Source organism: Malus sylvestris, chromosome 8 (assembly GCF_916048215.2).
Source record: "Malus sylvestris chromosome 8, drMalSylv7.2, whole genome shotgun sequence".
Classification (NCBI taxonomy): Eukaryota; Viridiplantae; Streptophyta; class Magnoliopsida; order Rosales; family Rosaceae; genus Malus; species Malus sylvestris.
Genome location: NC_062267.1, coordinates 22,943,651 through 22,962,974, shown reverse-complemented (window position 1 = coordinate 22,962,974; position 19,324 = coordinate 22,943,651). Strand labels below are relative to the sequence as shown.

Genomic DNA, 19,324 nt, shown 5'->3' with positions numbered 1-19,324 from the left:
ATTTGCATGCAGTTGAATTTCATTACAATTTTAGGTGGTGCGGTATAATCGCCCACACTGCTATGCTTATTTAAATTTTCCTGCTACTTGAGTGGTGCGGAATAATCGCTCATTCTATGTTACATTATTTTAATGAGAATGGTGCGGTACAATCGCCCTTCTCATTCACCCTGAAAATCTCGAGCTAGAAGTTTCGAGTGCTTATCATTTTGGCATGAAGATCAAAATGAAAAATTTGTAAAAATCAAAAGTTCTAACACTATATTCCTCCAAGAATACATATTATTGCAAGTTCTTACACATCTCATTTTCTTTTAGAAAAGAAAATGGCGAACTTGGCGAAGCTTAATTATGTTGCCCTGGACATTACCGGGAATAATTACCTTACATGGGTACTGGATACCAAGATTCATCTGGAAACAGGGAATCTTGGAGATACCATTAGGGAAGAGAGCAGCTCATCCTCTCAAGAGCGGGCGAAGGCTATGATTTTTATTCGTCGCCATCTTAATGAGGCATTAAAAAGCGAGTACTTAACGGTTGAATATTCGTTAACTCTTTGGAATGCATTGAGAAGCAGATACAACCACCAGACAATGGTGATTTTTCCAAGAGCTCACTATAAATGGACTCACCTAAGGATCCAGGATTTCAAGTCAGTGGCAGAGTACAATTATGCGTTGTTCAGAATTACCTCTCAGCTGAAGCTCTGTGGGGATACTATTACTGAGGAAAATTTGCTGGAAAAGACTTTCAGCACATTTTATGCCTTTAACGTGCTCCTACAGTAGCAGTATAGAGCACGAGGCTTCACTAAATACAACCAACTGATATCTGTGCTTCTGGTAACTGAACAGAACAATGAGCTCCTGATGAAAAATCATCATTCCCGCCCTACTGGATCTGCACCATTCCCAGAAGTGAATGTTGCTTCCCTCGAAGTGAACGCCACATCCTCTAGTGGTGATAATCATAAATGAGGACGTGGCCACAAGCGAGGTCGATGGAATAGGAAAGGCAAGAATCATGGTGGTCAGTTTCACAACCAGGTTCCAAGGCATAATTCAGGCCCGAGCTTTAAAAATGTGAATCGCCACAAAGGCAAAGCTCACATGAACAATACTCCCAGGAACTCTGAAGGAGCCTGCCATAGGTGTGGTGGCAATGGGCATTGGGCGCGTACTTGTCGTACCCCAAAACATCTAGTGGATCTGTATCAAGCCTCACTCAAAGAGAAGGGTGCCGAGACTAATTTTCTCGACCAGGCTAAACCAATGGATATACCTAATCAAGTGTGTGACTTATCAGGACAGTTGAACACAACTCACCTAGATGTTTCAAACTTCATTATGGAAATGGGGAATGAAGTATACTGGTCCGACTGAATCGTTTATGTTTGATATACTTTTATTATGCTGAACTTGTAGTGTAAAACTAGCATTTCAGATTCAATAAAAGTGGCATGTAAATTTCTTGTTATAACTTGCTTTTAACTCTGATTTCCTTACTCATAAAGCATGGATAAAAACTATGGTCATTCTCAAAACATGAGAAATGGCGGAGACATTTTTCTTGCAGACTGTGCAACTACGCATACAATACTTCGTGATCAAAAGTATTTCTTAAGCTTGATGCTTACAAGAATAAGGGTAACAACAATATCAGGCAAATCAAATGTAATTGAAGGCTCAGGGAAAGCCCAGATTATGTTACCAAATGGAACTATATTGTCCATACAAAATACGTTGTACGCTACTCGATCTACTCGAAACTTGTTGAGTTTCAAAAACATACGTTTAAATGGATACCACATTGAAATGAAAAGTGCAAAAAATGTGGAGTATCTATACATTACCTCCAATGATACCCAGAAGCATATACTGGAGAAGTTGCATGGTTTGTCGAGTGGATTGTGATAGGAGCATATTTATGCGACTTAGTTAGCTTATTCTTGTGCATTTATGTTGTTATTTCTTAGTTAATTTAGTATTTCAAGCCATTTTCGTGTGTTTGTAGGTTTAAAGGGCTAAAGTGGCAAGAAATAGCATTTTGGTGCAGTTTTGGATTGAATTGGCGTACATGCATGGGGAGCAAGTTGGATGGACATTTTTGGTGCTTAAATGAGGCTAGAAACATGCTACAAATTTGGAGTGCAAGTTGCCAGAATGATTGGTGCACTCATTTAACCTACCAAAATTTGAGTTGTTGACTAATTTAACCTACCAGAATTTGAGTTGTTGGTGCACTCACCTAACCTACCTAAATTGAATGGAATGTGCACTCACCTAACTCACCTAATCCATCATCTCCCTATAAATAGCCGTGCATTTCATTAGGAAAAGTAATCAATTATTCATCATACCATCCACCATTCACACAATCAAAAACACATTAAACCATCCTTTGCCGCAGCCATCATTCATCCACTCACTACCATACATACTTTCAGCCATTCTCCCATACAAAACACCACTCAAACATTCACCCATACCTTGTGCCGCAACAAAGAGAAGAAGGAGGACCCTTGGAGTGCTTGCTATTCAAGTTTGGATTGCTGGATCATTCTTAGGTGTTTTCAATCTTTGTTTTCAATGTCTAAATTTATGTATCTTTGTTTTGTGAATATGAGGAGCTAAACCCCTCTTAGCTAGGGGAAATTTGAAACCATGATCATATTTGCAATATGAATTGATTTCTTCCAATTATGATGTGATAAGTTGTGAATGCAATTCAATTAACTGTTTTCTTCAAAACTGATTCTTGTATGTTGATTAAGGATGCATACTTAGTTTTCATGCATGAATTTGATGCTAGAATATAAATGAGTTTCACCTAATCGTTATAAATTTATATTCATGAGTAGTGAAGGTTGCTAGTCACAATCGCGTTAATTGAATTCTTGCCAAACGTATCATGCATTCATAGTTACAAATGTCTCGTCAACACTTATGATTTTCACGGAACGTAGTGATCTCTTATTGTATCTCTATTATGCATTCATGTAGGGGACCTTTGGAGAATGATTTGGGTTGTCGCATGCATTCATCCAATTCAATGAGTAAAAGAAAATCTGAGGGTTAATTAGTGCATCACGGTTAATCTGGGGTGTTGAGCTTCATAATTTATTGAAAAGCAATAGGAAATCGATTCATGTACAAGTGTGTCATGTGTGAAGAATGGACCTCTAGCTAATGCATCAACCATCTTATTTCTTAAAATTCGTCCAAAATCTGTTTTAAGTTTTAGTTACTTATTTTTACTTAAAATTCGTCCAAAACCCAATCCCCTTTACTTTAGAGTTCAAATTAGTTAGAATCTGTCTTAGTTTGTGTTTTTAAGTGTTTGGAGTCAAGTTAAAATCAATTTTCGTCCAAATCACTTCCTAGTGTCTAGTTTAAGTCTATTTGGTTGTTTTAAGTTGTTTTGAGTATTTTAAGTTTGTTTTGAGTCTTGTGAGTCTTGTTAAGTGTTTTTAAGTTTATTTTTGTGTTTTTAAGTCAGTTTAGAATAGATTAGCAATCCCTTATAATCTCCAGTCCAGAACGATCCCTATTTATCCATACTACAATTGTCAACAGAGAGGGTTTAATTTGTGTGTTAAGTTAATTTTCGCATCAAATTTTGGCTCCGTTGCCGGGGATTAGCAAACTTGCTAATCCCTAGTTTAATTTTGTGTCTTTGTGTTTTATTTTGTGTCCGTGTGTTTGTGTGTTCTTGCTGTGCCCTATATCTAGTTGCTGATTGTGTTTGTTTCTTCGTTTCAGGTACTAGTTTATGATTCGTAGCTATCAACCTATTAGTGAAAACATCTTGGAGTTCGACGACGATTTTGAAAGAACTTTGAGAAGGAAGAAGAAGCAATTAGAATTTAACCCACCTAGTTTAAGTTCTGAATTTGAAAAAGAAGAAGAACAACAAGTCATGGCAGCAGACAATCGTACAATCAAAGAACTCTCAGCCTCGGGGTTGGACAATACCGTGCCACTTTGCATTCAATACCCCGTGGTTACCTAAGGAAAGACCGATGAGTTCGAGTTGAAGTCAAGCTTGCTGCACTATATCCCTAAATACCATGGGTTGTCCATGGAAGATCCAAACAAGCAATTGAAGGAGTTTGAAGTGGTGTGCTCGAGTATGACACCTATCAATGTCGATGGGAGCATTCTGAAGATGAAGGCCTTTTCATTCTCTCTTATGGATAAGGCTAAAAATTGGTTATACGAATTGGCACCCAGAACTGTCACCTCTTGGGAAAGCATGAAACAAGCATTCTTAGAAAAGTTTTTCCCAACCTCGAGAGTCATTCTTTTAAGGAAAAGAATCAATGGCATTCAACAAAGCCAAGGCGAATCTTCCCCGATGTATTATAAGCGTTTTAAAGGTCTAGTTGCATCTTGCCCTCAACATCAAATGAAGGAGGAGCTTTTACTTCAATACTTTTACGAGGGACTTCTCCTAATTGAAAGACAAATGTTAGATGCCTCAGCGGGTGGTGCTTTGGAAGATAAAACACCGGTGGCTGCCAAGATCTTAATTGCAAACCGAGCGTTGAATGCATAACAATATGAAGTTGTTGGGCAAAGAGACACCCCACGACAACAAGTGAATGAGGTAAGTGCTATTTCTGAACTTCAAAATCAATTGGCTAATCTTACTACTCTTCTTTCACAGGTGGTTGAAGGACCAAAGGTACAAAGTGTAGCTGCTTGTGGCGTGTGCTCAATGCAAGGACATCTCACGGATAAGTGCCCTCAATTGAACGAGAATGGAGTGTGGGAATCTACCAATGCCGTGGGCTTTGGGAGCCAACACCAACCAATGAGTCATATTTTCTCTAATACATACAATCCAAGATGGAAAGATCATCCAAATTTCAAGTGGAGAAAACCATAACAAACTGCCCAACAAGGAGGATTTCGACCACAACCCATTGGGATGTATCAAAGGCTATACGCACTCACTCAAGTCCAACCACAATCTGCCCAAACCAATTCAGGTACATCCATGGATAATGATCAAATTGTTCAATTACTAACTTCTTTGGTGCAGGGGCAGCAAAATCAAAACAAAACAATGCTCAATCAAGCTAAGGAGGTGGATGAGTTGAAGAAACAAATGGGCCAAATGGCGGAGTTCACGGGGTAATGCAAAGAGCAAGGCAAACTGCCTAGCACAACCGTTGTGAATCCAGGGCGAGGATTTGAATCTACCAAGGTCATTACGTTGAGAAATGGAAAAGAAGTTGAAACGGACCCCCAACCATCAAAATCTGCCCAAACGGAGGACGAGAAGTTGCAGTTCGAAGAGGAAAACCATGACCACACCACGACAAGGAATGCACAACCCTTGCTGTAGCCTCCTACACTTCCTAATCCATCCAATCTGTCCACCACAGGTAAGAAAGGTCCAAATTTGACTCATTCTAACCCTATTCCACCCAATGCACATTTCCCTCGCAGATTTATGCAAGCCAAGAACGAAGAGGATGAAAAAGACATTCTGGAGACGTTTAGGAAGGTGCACGTCAATATCCCGCTCCTTGATGCTATAAAGCAAATCATGAAGTATGCCAAGTTTTTTAAGAAGCTTTGTAGAACAAGGAAACGGATTCAGGAGAAAGAGGTGGAACATGTAAGTGAGAATGTCTCTGCAATGTTGAAAAGAAAGCTACCACCTAAATGCAAAGATCCAGGTACTTTTACTATCCCTTGTGTAATTGGTAATACAAGGTTTGAACATGTCATGCTAGATTTAGGTGCTTCCATTAATGTCATGCCATATTCTGTTTATGCATCTATGAATTTAGGAGAGCTTAAAAATGATGGTGTTATTATTCAATTAGCCAATCGATCTAGTGCCTACCCGAAAAGAGTGTTGGAAGATGTTTTGGTACAGGTAGACCACTTGATTTTTCCCGCAGATTTCTATGTTCTTGACATGGAGGATTCAGCCCACTCTCCACCATCGTCAATCTTACTTGGACGACCTTTCATGAAAACTGCTCAAACCAAGATTGATATGGCTAAGGGAGCATTAACAATGGCGTTTGGTGGCGATATAATTAACTTTAAAATTCCTGAAGCTCTTGAGAATTCTAATGATGTTTGTTCTTGTTTTGCCATTGATGTAATTAAAGATGTAGGGTAGGAAAATTCATTACCAATTATGAATGATGAATTTCGAACCACCAAAGACGAGGGAATTGGAGTGGAGCGCAAAGAACACGCCACTAACCTCAAAATGCACAATCTGGCCAAGAGCACCATTTTGAGGTTAGTGGCATGTTCTTTGTGCTCCACTCAAATTCCCTCGTCTTTAGTGGTTCGAAATTCATCCTTCCTAATTGGTGCTGAATTTTCCTACCTTACATCTTTAATTACATCAATGGCAAAACAAGAACGAACATCATTAGAATTCTCAAGAGCTTCAGGAATTTTAAAGTTAATCATATCGCTACCAAACGTCATTGTTAATGCTCCCTTGGCCACATCAATCTTGGTTTGAGCTGTTTTCATGAAAGGTCGTCCAAGTAAGATTGACGATGGTGGAGAGTGGGCTAAATCCTCCATGTCAAGCACATAGAAATTTGCAGGAAAAATCAAGTGGTCTACCTGCACCTGAACATCTTCCAACACTCATTTCGGGTAGGCACTAGATCGATTGGCTAATTGAATAATAACACCATCATTTTTAAGCTCTCCTAAATTCATAGATGTATAAACAGAATATGGCATGACATTAATGGAAACACCTAAATCTAGCATGGCATGTTCAAACCTTGTATTACCAATTATGCAAGGGATAGTAAAAGTACCTAGATCTTTGCATTTAGGTGGTAGCTTTCTTTTCAACATTGCAGAGACATTCTCACTTACATGTACCACCTCTTTCTCCCGAATCCGTTTCCTTGTTGTACAAAGTTTATTCAAAAACTTAGCATACTTTGGGATTTGCTTTATAGCATCAAGAAGTGAGATATTAACGTGCACCTTCCTAAATGTCTCCAGAATGTCTTTTTCATCCTCTTCGTTCTTGGCTTGCATAAATTTGCGAGGGAAAGGTGCATTGAGTGGAATAGGGTTAAAATGAGTCAAATTTGGACCTTGCTTACCTATGGTGGACAGATTGGATGGATTAGGAAGTGTAGGAGGCTACGGCAAGGGTTGTGCATTCCTTGACGTGGCCTTGTCATGGTTTTCCTCTTCAAACTGCAACTTCTCATCCTCCGTTTGGGCATATTTTGATGGTTGGGGGTTCGTTCCAACTTCTTTTCCACTTCTCAACGTAATGACCTTGGTAGATTCAAATCCTCGCCCTGGATTCACAACGGTTGTGCTAGGCAGTTTGCCTTGCTCTTTACATTACCCCATGAACTCCGCCATTTGGCCCATTTGTTTCTTCAACTCATCCACCTCCTTAGCTTGATTGCGCATTGTTTTGTTTTGATTTTGCCGCCCCTGCACCAAAGAAGTTAGTAATTGAACAATTTGATCATTATCCATGGATGTACCTGAATTGGTTTGGGCAGATTGTGGTTGGACTTGAGTGAGTGCGTATGGCCTTTGATACATCCCAGGAGGTTGTGGCCAAAATCCTCCTTGTTGGGCAGTTTGTTGTGGTTCTCTTCACTTGAAATTTGGTTGATCTCTCCACCCCGGATTGTATGTATTAGAAAAAGATCACTGCTTGGTTAGTGTTGGCTCCCAAAGCCCACGGCATTGGCAGATTCCCACCCTCCATTCTCGATCAATTGATGGCACTTATCCTTGAGATGTCCTTGCATTGAGAACACGCCACAAGCAGCTACACTTTGTACCTTTGGTCCTTCAACCACCTGTGAAAGAAGAGTAGTAAAATTAGCCATTTAATTTTGAAGTTCAGAAATAACACTTACCTCATTCACTTGTTGCTCCAGTCGGCTGACGAGTGCAGCGATTCGCAAGTCTTTTTCTTCAACAATCCGTGTTAGCCTTGCGATCGCTTCATTCATTTGAGCTAGATGTTCTTCAATGGAGGTAACGCCGATGGTCATGACTTGTGCAACCATTATGCGTGACTCTTCAGGCATCCAGGGTGTTGATGAAAGACCTCGTTGGCCGCTTTGGGATGTCATCTGAGGTGCCTCAACGACATGCTTTGATGCCCCCAGCGAGGTTAGGTTGATGACAGACCTGCACCTTTGATGCTCCCCTTGCTCTTTTAGCGGCACCAACTTTGAAATGGCATGTTGATGAGCGGTTGTGGCGCCAATGGATTGTCTATTTGCGGCAGAAGTGCTTAGGATCCTTCCCTCAGTGGTTGCGAGAACGGCTTGTCCCTTGCTTGATGCCATTGACTTTGAAGCGTGTTTGGATTTCTTGAACGGAGAAAGAGATGAGAGGTAGAGATTGTCCCACTAGGCGTGCCAAATTTGTGAACACGAAAATTTCCTGAAACGAAAGCGACAAGAACAACGTGCACAAAATAATATTTGTATTTGATGATTTTGGGTTACAATCTCTCTCAAATTTGATCCTCTGATTCGATCTCCGTAAGGTGTTGATTTGTGGATGTGTGATTGATCCAAGGGCCATCGAGACTTGATCTTGGATGAACGTTCTTTAAGGGTCGTGGGCTTGATCTTTGAAAGTGGATTTGAGCAGATATTCAAGAAGCCGTTGGGGCTTGATCTTGAGGATGAGTGTTTCTTCAAGGGCCGTTGAGGCTTGATCTTGAATAACGGTGATGAACGGATCTTCAAAGGCTTTTGGGCTTGATCTTGAAGAACAGTGATGAACGGATCTTCAAGGGCTTTTGGGCTTGATCTTGAAGAACGGTTGGATGTGTGGATTTGTCGACGTTGTTGATCCAAAGGGCCGTTGGGGCTTGATCTTAAGATGAACGGATGATGAACGATGGTGCTTTCTTCAAGGGCCGTCGGGGCTTGATCTTGAATTGGTGGAAGGTTGATCCAAGGGCCGTCGGGGCTTGATCTTGGAAAAACGATGAACGAGGAACGAAGAACACTTTCTTCAAGGGCCGTCGGGGCTTGATCTTGAATTGGTGGATGATTGTTGATCCAAAAGGCCGTTGGGGCTTGATCTTGGAAGAATGATGAACGAAGAATGAAGACCACTTTCTTCAAGGGCCGTCGGGGCTTGATCTTGAATTGGTGGATGATTGTTGATCCAAAGGGCCGTTGGGGCTTGATCTTGGAAGAACGATGAACGAAGAACGAAGAACGAAGAGAGCTTTCTTGATTCTTCGGGAACCTGGATGCTTGAGAGCTTCGGAGTTTCAGAGCTTCAAGAATTTTGCCTAATGATTTTGGTTCCTCCAAAATGAATGAAATTGGCTTCTATTTATAGAATTTTCCAAGGCCTAATTTTAAATATAATATTCCAGATGAAATAAGTCGTTTCTGCCAGGTGTTGACATGTGTCCTGTTTGATGACTTTTCCAACTTATTTCGATTTTTTGTTTAGACATACGCTACGTGTAAAATTTATGTAATACATGAGCGTTGAAACTTTGATTTATCGGTCAACATTTATTTACCGAAATTTCGATGTCTACAAATGCCCCCACTTCAAGGCGCGTCGTATACATGTGCTTATCACGTGTAGGAGATTTGTTTTGAAGTCCCTTATTGTAGATGTCGATCCAAGGGCCATCGAGGCTTGATCTTGAATTGGGCTGGAGATTTCTTCAAGGGCCGTTGAGGCTTGTTCTTGGACTTTGTTTGAGATTTCTTCAAGGGCCGTTTGAGGCTTGTTCTTGAACTTTTGTTTGAAATTTCTTCAAGGGCCGTCGAGACTTGATCTTGAAGGTTGAAATTGGACCCCAAGGAGCTTCATGTGGTAGATGATCTTTGGCTTTGGTAGTGGATGAATCGGCACGTATTTGTTTTTTTACGCTTTGTTGACTTTCCACAGCTTTGATCTTGAATTGGGTTGGAGGATTTTCTGGATTCCTCCAATTTTTTATTTTCCACAGCTTATTCTTGAACTAGGTTTTGATTCAAGAGTGGTAGACACTTGATCTTGAATCGGACTTTTGATTTCCTCAAGGGCCGTCAAGGCTTGATCTTGAATTTGGCTGGAAGCTTCTTCAGGGGCCGTTGAGGCTTGATTCTTGAAGGTTGACTCGAACATATGGTAAGCAGGTACGAGGTGAAGGTGATGACTTGTTGCTTTGTTCAATCCTTCTAATTCACACCTGAGCAGTTTGGTCAATGGTATGATCTTCAAGATTGATGGGCTCTTCTTCCAGTTGGTGACTTGATTTTTAAGGATTTGATTCAAGGGTGGTAAATCGGCACGTGCAGCCCACAACGCCTAGTAAGCAGACCCAAGAATTTGAGGGTCAAAACGAATTCACCGTCCAAAGTGATTGCAACCCTGATGATATGAGATACTTTTGATTTTGAAGAAGCAGCGGATGAATCAGCACGTGCTTTGTTGCACTTGTCTCCACATGCTTCAAGGTATCATTTTCATTTCCTTTATCTGTTCCTCAGGCAGATGTGGCATTTTCTCGAGTTCCTCATCTCAGACTCCTTCTGCTGAGTTGATTGTGCAGACTGCATTCTTCTCTGCTTTGTCCTCCAGGCAGATGTGGCATCTTCTCGAGTTCCTCATCTCAGACTCCTTCTGCTGAGTTGACTGTGCAGGCTGCATTCTTCTCTGCTTGTTTCTTTTGCACGTTGTCTCCACATGCTGCAAGGTATTATTTTCACTTGCCTTATCTGTTCTTCAGGCAGATGTGGCAGCTTCTTTGGAAGTACAGCAGCAGTGGGAAACGAGTACTCGAGAGCAGTGCTAAGTAGGCAATCAGGGAAGGGTTCCAAGCAGTCGGTTCCTTACCCGAGTTTGAGTGGAGGTTCCGGCATATTGCTTTCTTTATCCTTGTCTTTGCAGGTAAGAACAAGGACAAAGGAAAGGATAGGGAGAACGCATGATATGAGATACTCTTGCTTTCTACCCTGGTGATATGAGATACTTTTTCTTTGGTGTCATTTGTTTGCTGAGGTACCCCAAGGAATAAGGAACACTGAATGACTCGCGAGGCTTCGTTGGGAAAACATTTATGGAGATGAAGAAAGGCTCTGTATGTATGCCTTGCTATAGAAGGTGAAGGTGGACAGTTATAGGAAGTTCTTCAATACCTGTAGAGGTACTATTCTTTCACTCGTGTCGACAACTATTGAGTGATTGATCAGTATGGCTTCACGCGCTTTCTTCTTCATCAGAAATCTTCGACAAATTGTCCGTAATTTCCGCCAAGCTGAGTGTGCATATGACAGGTGTTGACACGGCTGAAAAAGACTGGCGCCTCTTCGATAACTGGGATCGGCGCTTCGACAAATTACCCATGATTTCCGCAAAGCTGAGTTTGCGTGTGATGGGTGCTGATGCGTCTGGAAAAGCAAGATGCCTCTCCGATTTTTTAGCTTCGTCGAATGTAGAGGTTGCATGTGACAAGTGCGGACAAGTCTGGAAAGGAAGATCGCCCGTGGTTTCTGAGCAAGCCCAGCTTTTGAGAAAGCTAGCACCTCTTCGATTTTTGAATTGGCCTCTTCGAATTCTGAGCTCGCCTCTTCGATCTCTGAAATCCCGTCGAGTGCTGATTTTTATAAAGGCACGCAGTTCGTTTCAAAGCACACTTGAATTTTCGCTTGTAGAAACTCCCTTCTTGCATTTCTAAGATCTTGATTTGTCCGACCTCTTCTTTCTTTAACACCATTGAAAATGTCTGGACCCTCTGACCGTCGTTTTAACTTGAACCTTGGTGAAGAGGCAGTCCAGCCTTCTCCAGACAACATATGGCGCTCATCCTTCATATCCCCTACTGGTCCTCTTACTGTTGGGGATTCAGTGATGAAGAATGATATAACCGCTGCGGTGGTGGCCCGGAACCTTGTCACTCCCAAAGATAACAGACTACTTTCCAAATGGTCTGATGAGTTGGCTGTTAAGGATTCTCTGGCTCTCAGTGTGCAGTGTGCAGCTTCTGTGTCTAATATGGCCCAACGCCTATTTGCTCGAACCCGTCAAGTTGAATCATTGGCGGCTGAAATGATGAGTCTCAAACAGGAGATTATAGGGCTCAAGCAAGAGAATAAACAGTTGCATAAGCTCGCACATAGCTATGCGACAAACATGAAGAGGAAGATTGACCAGATGCAGGAATCTGATGGTCAGATTTTACTTGATCATCAGAGGTTTGTGGGTTTGTTCCAGCAGCATTTGCCTTCGTCTTCTAGGGCTGTACCGCGTAATGAAGCCTCAAATGATCAACCTTCGGTGCCTCCTCCTCCTGGGTTCTGCCTAGTACTGAGGCTCTGAATAATCACCCTCTGGTGCCTCTTCGATCTGGGGCTCCGCCGAGTACTGAGGCGCCATCTGATCAACCTTGAAGATCCCCTCCTGTAAATTTGATTTGTCTTTTTCTTTTTTTTTCTTTTTTTTTTATGGCATGTGGAATGCGAATTTATGTAAATTTTTTTTAGAGAAATCAATAAATTAGCCTTATTTCATTCTTTGTGTGTGTGTGTGTGTGTGTGTGTGTATATATATTTAGTGCCAAAAGCATAAAGATATATATATATATATATATATATATATATATATATATATATATATTTTCAATGGTGAAGACCCACAATCCACTATATATATATATATATATATATATATATATTCACATGATGCCCATGCCGACACCACCATTCCATTCTCCTCTTTTTTATTTATTATATATATACTTTTTTTTTTACTGGCACTACCACTACCACTCCCTTCTGTTTTTTTTTTTTTTTTTTTAATTTTATTATTATTATTTTTTCTTCTTTTTGCTGGCACTACCACTATCACTCAATTTTTTTTCTTTTTTTTTCTTTTTGCTGGCACATGGTGCGATGCACCATCCATTTATATATATATATATTTTTTTTTTTATTTATTTTTTTTTATTTATTTATTTTTTTTTTAATTTTTTTTTATTTTTTATTTTCTTTGCACATGGTGCCTGAAGCACCATCCATTTTTACATTATTATTGTACTTTTTTTTTCTTTGCCTTCGGTGGTACTTACACATGGTGCCATGATGAATCAACATTCCATTTTTTTTCATGGTGCCAGAGCACCCAAGACTCCACCATTCCTTCTTTATTCTTCTGGCATACCACCATTCCTTCTTTATTCTTCTGGCATATATATATATATATATATATATATATATGGATGAGGGATAGCATGGAGGAAGGCACTGGACTATTGGGAACGACGTTGCTGGCGCGGTTGGAGGAGTGGACGGATACGGGCTGGCGTGGAGGTGACCTTGATGTCGGATCCAGCTAGAACCCAGAGCACAGCCTATTGAGCCCAACCACAGAGCACAACCACTGCACACTCGTTGCACCGCCACCGAGCACAGCCACTGCGCATCCGTTGCACTGCCACCGAGCACCGCCACCGAGTACAGCCACTGCACACTCGTTGCACTGCCTTTGCTGTTTGCTACGCTCACTGCACGAAAGCTGCTGCAAATGGGTTGAGCTTCATCGATGCAAGGGATGCTGGACTGCACGTGATGTCTTTGCTGCTTCGTTGCTGCTATGGAAGCCACTGCATGCTGTTGCATGAGGGTTTTCGCACTGCCACAAGTTGATTTAGGAGTTGGGAAGCTCGAGCGAGGAAAGAGGAGAGCACGGAAGAGGGCGTTGAACTGCTAGGAAACGACGTTGCTGGCGAGAATGGCGGAGGTGGACTGGTGGTGGAGGCCACCTTGCTCCGAGTGTGCGCACCATGTGCAGCAAATGGGGTTTGGAGGAGTGAGGCAGCTGCTGGTGCTGCTGAGGGAGCGTCTGCTGCAAGGGACGGAACTGGAGTTATAGGCAGTGAGCTTCGTCGATGCTGATGAGGACGTGAAGGCTGAGAACCTTGATGTCGAAGACTTTTGCCGTCGCCGTCGCTGCTTGTCGTTTCAGTTTGAGTGCTGCGTTTATTGCGATGATTGCTAACAAGACCTCCGCAGTGTAAACAAATGGAGCTACTCCCATCTGAAAATGCATCCAAAACAATTTACATCCTGCCAGTTTCTGCTAGAATGGAACTTCCTTGACCATCAGGTCCAAGACCAACCGATGGACCACCCACGTTACATGCTGCTTCTTGTTCAGTCTTCCAAGGATGAGCTTCGACAATTGCACACTCGGCAAACAAAGAAGCTAGTTGATCAGCAGCAGAGCTTTCTTGCAATCTACTTCTGTACAGCTCACGAGCACGATACAAGGACTGAAATACAGCCTCGTCCCCACCTCTTGTTCTCATTGCCATAACAACCGCTTGGAGGGACTGGGAAGGCTTGCCTTGATTGAGGAGCTGGCGAGACAATGTGAGCAAGTCCCTGGCGACGTCACCTTGGCCGGTGCGGGACGGCAGCTCCGGCCGCCCAGTCGCCGTCGTCTCCACCTCCATCATTTCCATATTCGTATGGTTCATGTTGGCATTCTCTAATCTCCAAATTGCATGCCGATTTCGTATTTGGGTTTTAATTTTTATAGTCGGAAATGTTTTGACGAAAGAAAGCTGAAGGATTCTAGCAAATTCTTCAGGTTAAAGATGTCGGCTTCCTCGCCATCTCTCTCTCTCTCAGAGCGGCCCCAGATGTTTTGATGTTGTGGGCTTTTCGAGGAAGCTGGGATCCTCGTCCTTGCCGTCGGTCGAGTGTGCTGAGAAGAATGAGAGAGGGTTAAGAACAAGTGGATGAGGTGGAGGGCTAGGTGGCAAATGAGGACGTTGCGGATGACGGATGGCATAGCAAGCCCAAGGGGAGTGGACGGCTTCTAAGTGCGTATTCATTTTGTGCTTCCTCTTCACCATTTCAGCCCAACATGAGAGATTTGGGCTTGCCGACATACTATAAGGCCATCTATATATGGGCTTATTTGTAGGGTATATAATTTTCGGCCCTCCGAAGAGAGAAAGAAGGGCCGGAGGACATGGCAGCTTGGTTGGGACGAGATGGAGAAACTTGCTGGGCTTGGGCCTGGATTCCTTGGATTTGGAGGCTGTTTATATATATATATATATTTTAAATTTTTTTTTATTATATATATATATTTTTTTTAATACATAATAACATATGCATTCAAATTTTTTTTTTTTATAAAGAAACTGTAATTTAATTTTGTACAAAGAAAATTGTAAATAAATTTGTAATAAAATTGAACTTCATCGATGAAACTTTAATAAAGCCCTTTTTTTTTTTTTTTTTTTTTTTTGAATGTGACTGAACTCAAAACTGAATGCTTGAGCTGCCTACGTACCCTTCCAAAGAAAGAGATCAAGTCAAAACGTAGTTCAAATGAGTGATGAATTTAACAGTGATTTTGATGATGATTTTGCCGTACACAGCTTATGCTCTTGCGGGCCATGAGCTTTGGTGTTGCCTTTTATGCTCGTGCAGACCAGGAGCATTGGTGTCGCCTTTTATGCTCGTGCGGGTTAGGAGCGTTGATGTTGCCTTTTATGCTCGTGTAGACCAGGAGCTTTGTGCCGTTTGCAGTTTTAGCTCATGCAAGCAAGGAGTGTTTGGTTCGTGCAGTTTAGGCTCGTGCGAACAAGGAGCATTGGTTCGTGCAGTTTAGGCTCGTGCGAACAAGGAGCATTGGTGTTGCCTTTTATGCTCATGCAGACCAGGAGCTTTGTGCCATGCAGTTTAGACTCGTGCGGGCGAGGAGAATTTGTGAATTTTGTCAAGCAATCCGGGAGAGTTGTTCCTCGCAATCTTCATAGCAAGGAGCCTTGACTAAGTAGTTGAAGAAGTCTTCAGGAAAGATGTCACACATCGTGATGGGGATGGATGATCTTTGTGTCAAAGTTTCATTATCTCCAACACTTTCACATTGTTCTGGAGGTTGACGAAAGTTGTTTTGCCCCCTTTCTGATTGGTGCACTTGTGGAGAAGACATATGCTTCTTGTGCAGTTTCTTCGGAGTGACATGAATCCATCCTTCAACTTCACTTGGCTTAACTGGCATGGTTTTGGAGCATGCCCCCAGCGATTGAGGTGAAGATTTTGAGTTGACAGAGCTGGAAGTGAGGTATTCTTTAGGGATTTTGTCTTCTTTGTCTTCTTGGGCCTTTTCTTCAGTGCGGTCCTCTTGGGTTTGTTGGCGTGAAGATTGGCCGGTGTAGATGATGGTGCGCCTCCTTACCTTCAGTGGTCCTTTTGTGTCGACTTCCAAAGTTGCTTGGCGCTTCATCCTTGAAGGAATCAAGCTTTGAACATCGTATTTTCTTGCTAGACTGTCGAGCTTTTCTCCCTTTGGTGTTGTCTTCCTGTTTCTAAAAGACTTCTTAGTTTCTTCAAGTTTGTCCGCAGCCGACTGTTGCGGGGAAGATCTAGCTGTGCCGCTTTGTTTCTTGGGTTTTGATAACCTTTCAAAGACAGATCTTTGCGGTGTTGGCGTCTTAAGCCTTTTGAAGACGGAAGTTTGGTCTTGACCACTGATGCGATCAAGTGCCGAAATTCTAGGTTTTGAATGCTTCAGCCTGTCGAAGACTAAAGTTCGAGGGGCGGGTTTAGGCTCCTCTTTTGGCCTTGTGGCTTGTGTTCTTGGCTTCCTCATTTTTTTGTAGGTTGCCGATGTCCACCCTTCCTTATTACCGGTAGATGCATCTTGATTGCTTGCCCCCGGTGATGGTTGTGTAGGAAGTACCGTGTGACTTGAACATTGACGGGAATGGTCATGCATGCTTCGGAGAGGCACATGATCGAGTGATCCAAACACAATAGTAGTAGTGTGTACCGCAACCGTGTCTTCGAGGTCAAGTTCGATTTTCCCTTGTTGTGCTAGCTTCAGGATGAGATCTTTCAGCACGAAGCATTTTCCCGTTGGATGACTGATGAAGCGATGGAATTTACAGTACCTTGGACTATCGGTGCGATTCATCTCTTCTGGCAGTCTGCATTCAGGCAAACCGATCACCTTCTTGTCCAACATGTCATCCAGCATGGCAACCACATCAGAGTCGGGGAATGGATAAGTCTTTTCCTCAAGCTCCTTCAAAGTGCGTATACACATCTCTTGATCACAAAAAGCTTCGGTTTGAATCGCCTTGCCTCGTGTAGGGATTTTGACGGGAGCTGTGTTAACCGTCATTGCTTCCTTGGTGGATTTCCACGCAGTCTTCTCCAACTTTGGCCCAAGAACTTTGTCGTTCTTATAGTCGGCGATCGATTCTTTCTTCCCATGATGGGCGATGCTCAACTCCATGTCATTGGCACGGGTGGCCAATTCCTCGAAGGTCCGTGGTTTAATGCCTTGAAGGATGTATTGCAAACCCCATTGCATGCCTTGGATACACATCTCGATTGAAGAGGTTTCCGAGAGCCTGTCTTTACAGTCGAGGCTTAGAGTGCGCCATCTGTTGATGTAGTCAATGACTGGCTCGTCCTTCCACTGCTTTGTGCTCGTCAGTTCTATCATGCTCACAGTGCGGCGGGTGCTGTAGAAGCGGTTGAGAAATTCCCACTCCAATTGCTCCCAACTGTTGATGGACTCAGGCTCTAGATCCGTGTACCACTCAAAGGCGTTTCCTTTCAGCGAGCGCACAAACTGCTTGGCGAGGTAGTCCCCTTCGGTCCCTGCGTTGTTGCAAGTTTCAACAAAATGGGCAACGTGCTGTTTCGGGTTTCCCTTTCCATCGAATTGCATGAACTTTGGCGGTAGATAACCCCTCGGCATCCTTAAGGCGTCAATCTTCTTTGAATACGGCTTCGAGTACAACCCAGAGGTATTTGAGCTCCCTTCGTACTGTGCCTTGATGGTGTTGGTGATCATCTCCTTCAGCTGCTGGATAGAAAGAGATCCCATGAGTGCCGCTGCTTGGTATGGCTCCAGCTTCATATCGATATTCTTCACCGGAGGCTCCTCTTATTTGCCATCTCTTGTCTTTAGTGGATCATCCTTTGGGTCGGGGTTCTCACCGTCTTGTGGCTCCAGTCGGCTAACTAGTGCAGCGATTTGCAAGTCTTTTTCTTCAACAATCCGTGTTAGCCTTGCGATCGCTTCATTCATTTGAGCCAGCTGTTCTTCAATGGAGGTAACGCCGATGGTCATGACTTGTGCAACCATTATGCGTGACTCTTCAGGCATCCAGGGTGTTGATGAAGGACCCCGTTGGCCGCTTTGGGATGTCATCTGATGTGCCTCAACGACATGCTTTGATGCCGCCAGCAAGGTTAGGTTGATGACGGACCTGCACCTTTGATGCTCCCCTTGCTCTTTTAGCGGCACCAACTTTGAAATGGCATGTTGAGGAGTGGTTGTGGTGCCAATGGATTGTCTGTTTGCGGCAAAAGTGCTTAGGATCCTTCCCTCAGTGGTTGCGAGAACGGCTTGTCCCTTGCTTGATGCCATTGACTTTAAGGTATGTTTGGATTTCTTGAACGGAGAAAGAGATGAGAGGTAGAGATTGTCCCACTGGGCGTGCCAAATTTATGAACACGAAAATTTCCTGAAACGAAAGCGACAAGAACAACGTGCACAAAATAATATTTGTATTTGATGATTTTGGGTTACAATCTCTCTCAAATTTGATCCTCTGATTCGATCTCCGTAAGGTGTTGATTTGTGGATTTGTGATTGATCCAAGGGCCGTCGAGGCTTGATCTTGGATGAACGTTCTTTAAGGGCCGTGGGCTTGATCTTTGAAAGTGGATTTGAGCGGATCTTCAAGGAGCCGTTGGGGCTTGATCTTGAGGATGAATGTTTCTTCAAGGGCCGTTGAGGCTTGATCTTGAATAACGGTGATGAACGGATCTTCAAGGGCTTTTGGGCTTGATCTTGAAGAACAATGATGAACGGATCTTCAAGGAATTTTGGGCTTGATCTTGAAGAACGGTTGGATGTGTGGATTTGTCGACGTTGTTGATCCAAAGGGCCGTTGGGGCTTGATCTTAAGATGAACGGATGATGAACGATGGTGCTTTCTTCAAGGGCCGTCGGGGCTTGATCTTGAATTGGTGGAAGGTTGATCCAAGGGCCGTCGGGGCTTGATCTTGGAAGAACGATGAACGAGGAACGAAGAACACTTTCTTCAAGGGCCGTCGGGGCTTGATCTTGAATTGGTGGATGATTGTTGATCCAAATGGCCGTTGGGGCTTGATCTTGGAAGAACGATGAACGAAGAACGAAGAACACTTTCTTCAAGGGCCGTCGGGGCTTGATCTTGAATTGGTGGATGATTGTTGATCCAAAGGGCCGTTGGGGCTTGATCTTGGAAGAACGATGAAAGAAGAACGAAGAACGAATAGAGCTTTCTTGATTCTTCG

At 42.8% G+C, this 19,324-nt stretch overlaps 2 protein-coding genes across 2 annotated transcripts; one reads left to right on the top strand and one right to left on the bottom strand.

Annotated features, from left to right (window-relative positions):
• The first annotated feature begins 326 nt into the window (after positions 1–326).
• On the top strand, positions 327–791 carry LOC126631447 (uncharacterized). Its single transcript, XM_050301573.1, has one exon. The coding sequence runs from the start codon at positions 327–329 to the stop codon at positions 789–791; it is 465 nt and encodes a 154-aa protein (XP_050157530.1).
• Positions 792–13,192: 12,401 nt separating this feature from the next.
• On the bottom strand, positions 13,193–14,531 carry LOC126633223 (uncharacterized). Its single transcript, XM_050303796.1, has one exon. It carries the CDS (start codon positions 14,482–14,484, stop codon positions 14,065–14,067), a length of 420 nt encoding a protein of 139 aa, XP_050159753.1. The 5' UTR covers positions 14,485–14,531; the 3' UTR covers positions 13,193–14,064.
• Positions 14,532–19,324: the final 4,793 nt, after the last annotated feature.

Bases quoted from the DNA above. Each gene is read 5' to 3' on its own strand.
- LOC126631447 (XM_050301573.1), top strand. From the start codon at position 327: ATGGCGAACTTGGCGAAGCTTAATTATGTTGCCCTGGACATTACCGGG.
- LOC126633223 (XM_050303796.1), bottom strand. From the start codon at position 14,484: ATGAACCATACGAATATGGAAATGATGGAGGTGGAGACGACGGCGACT.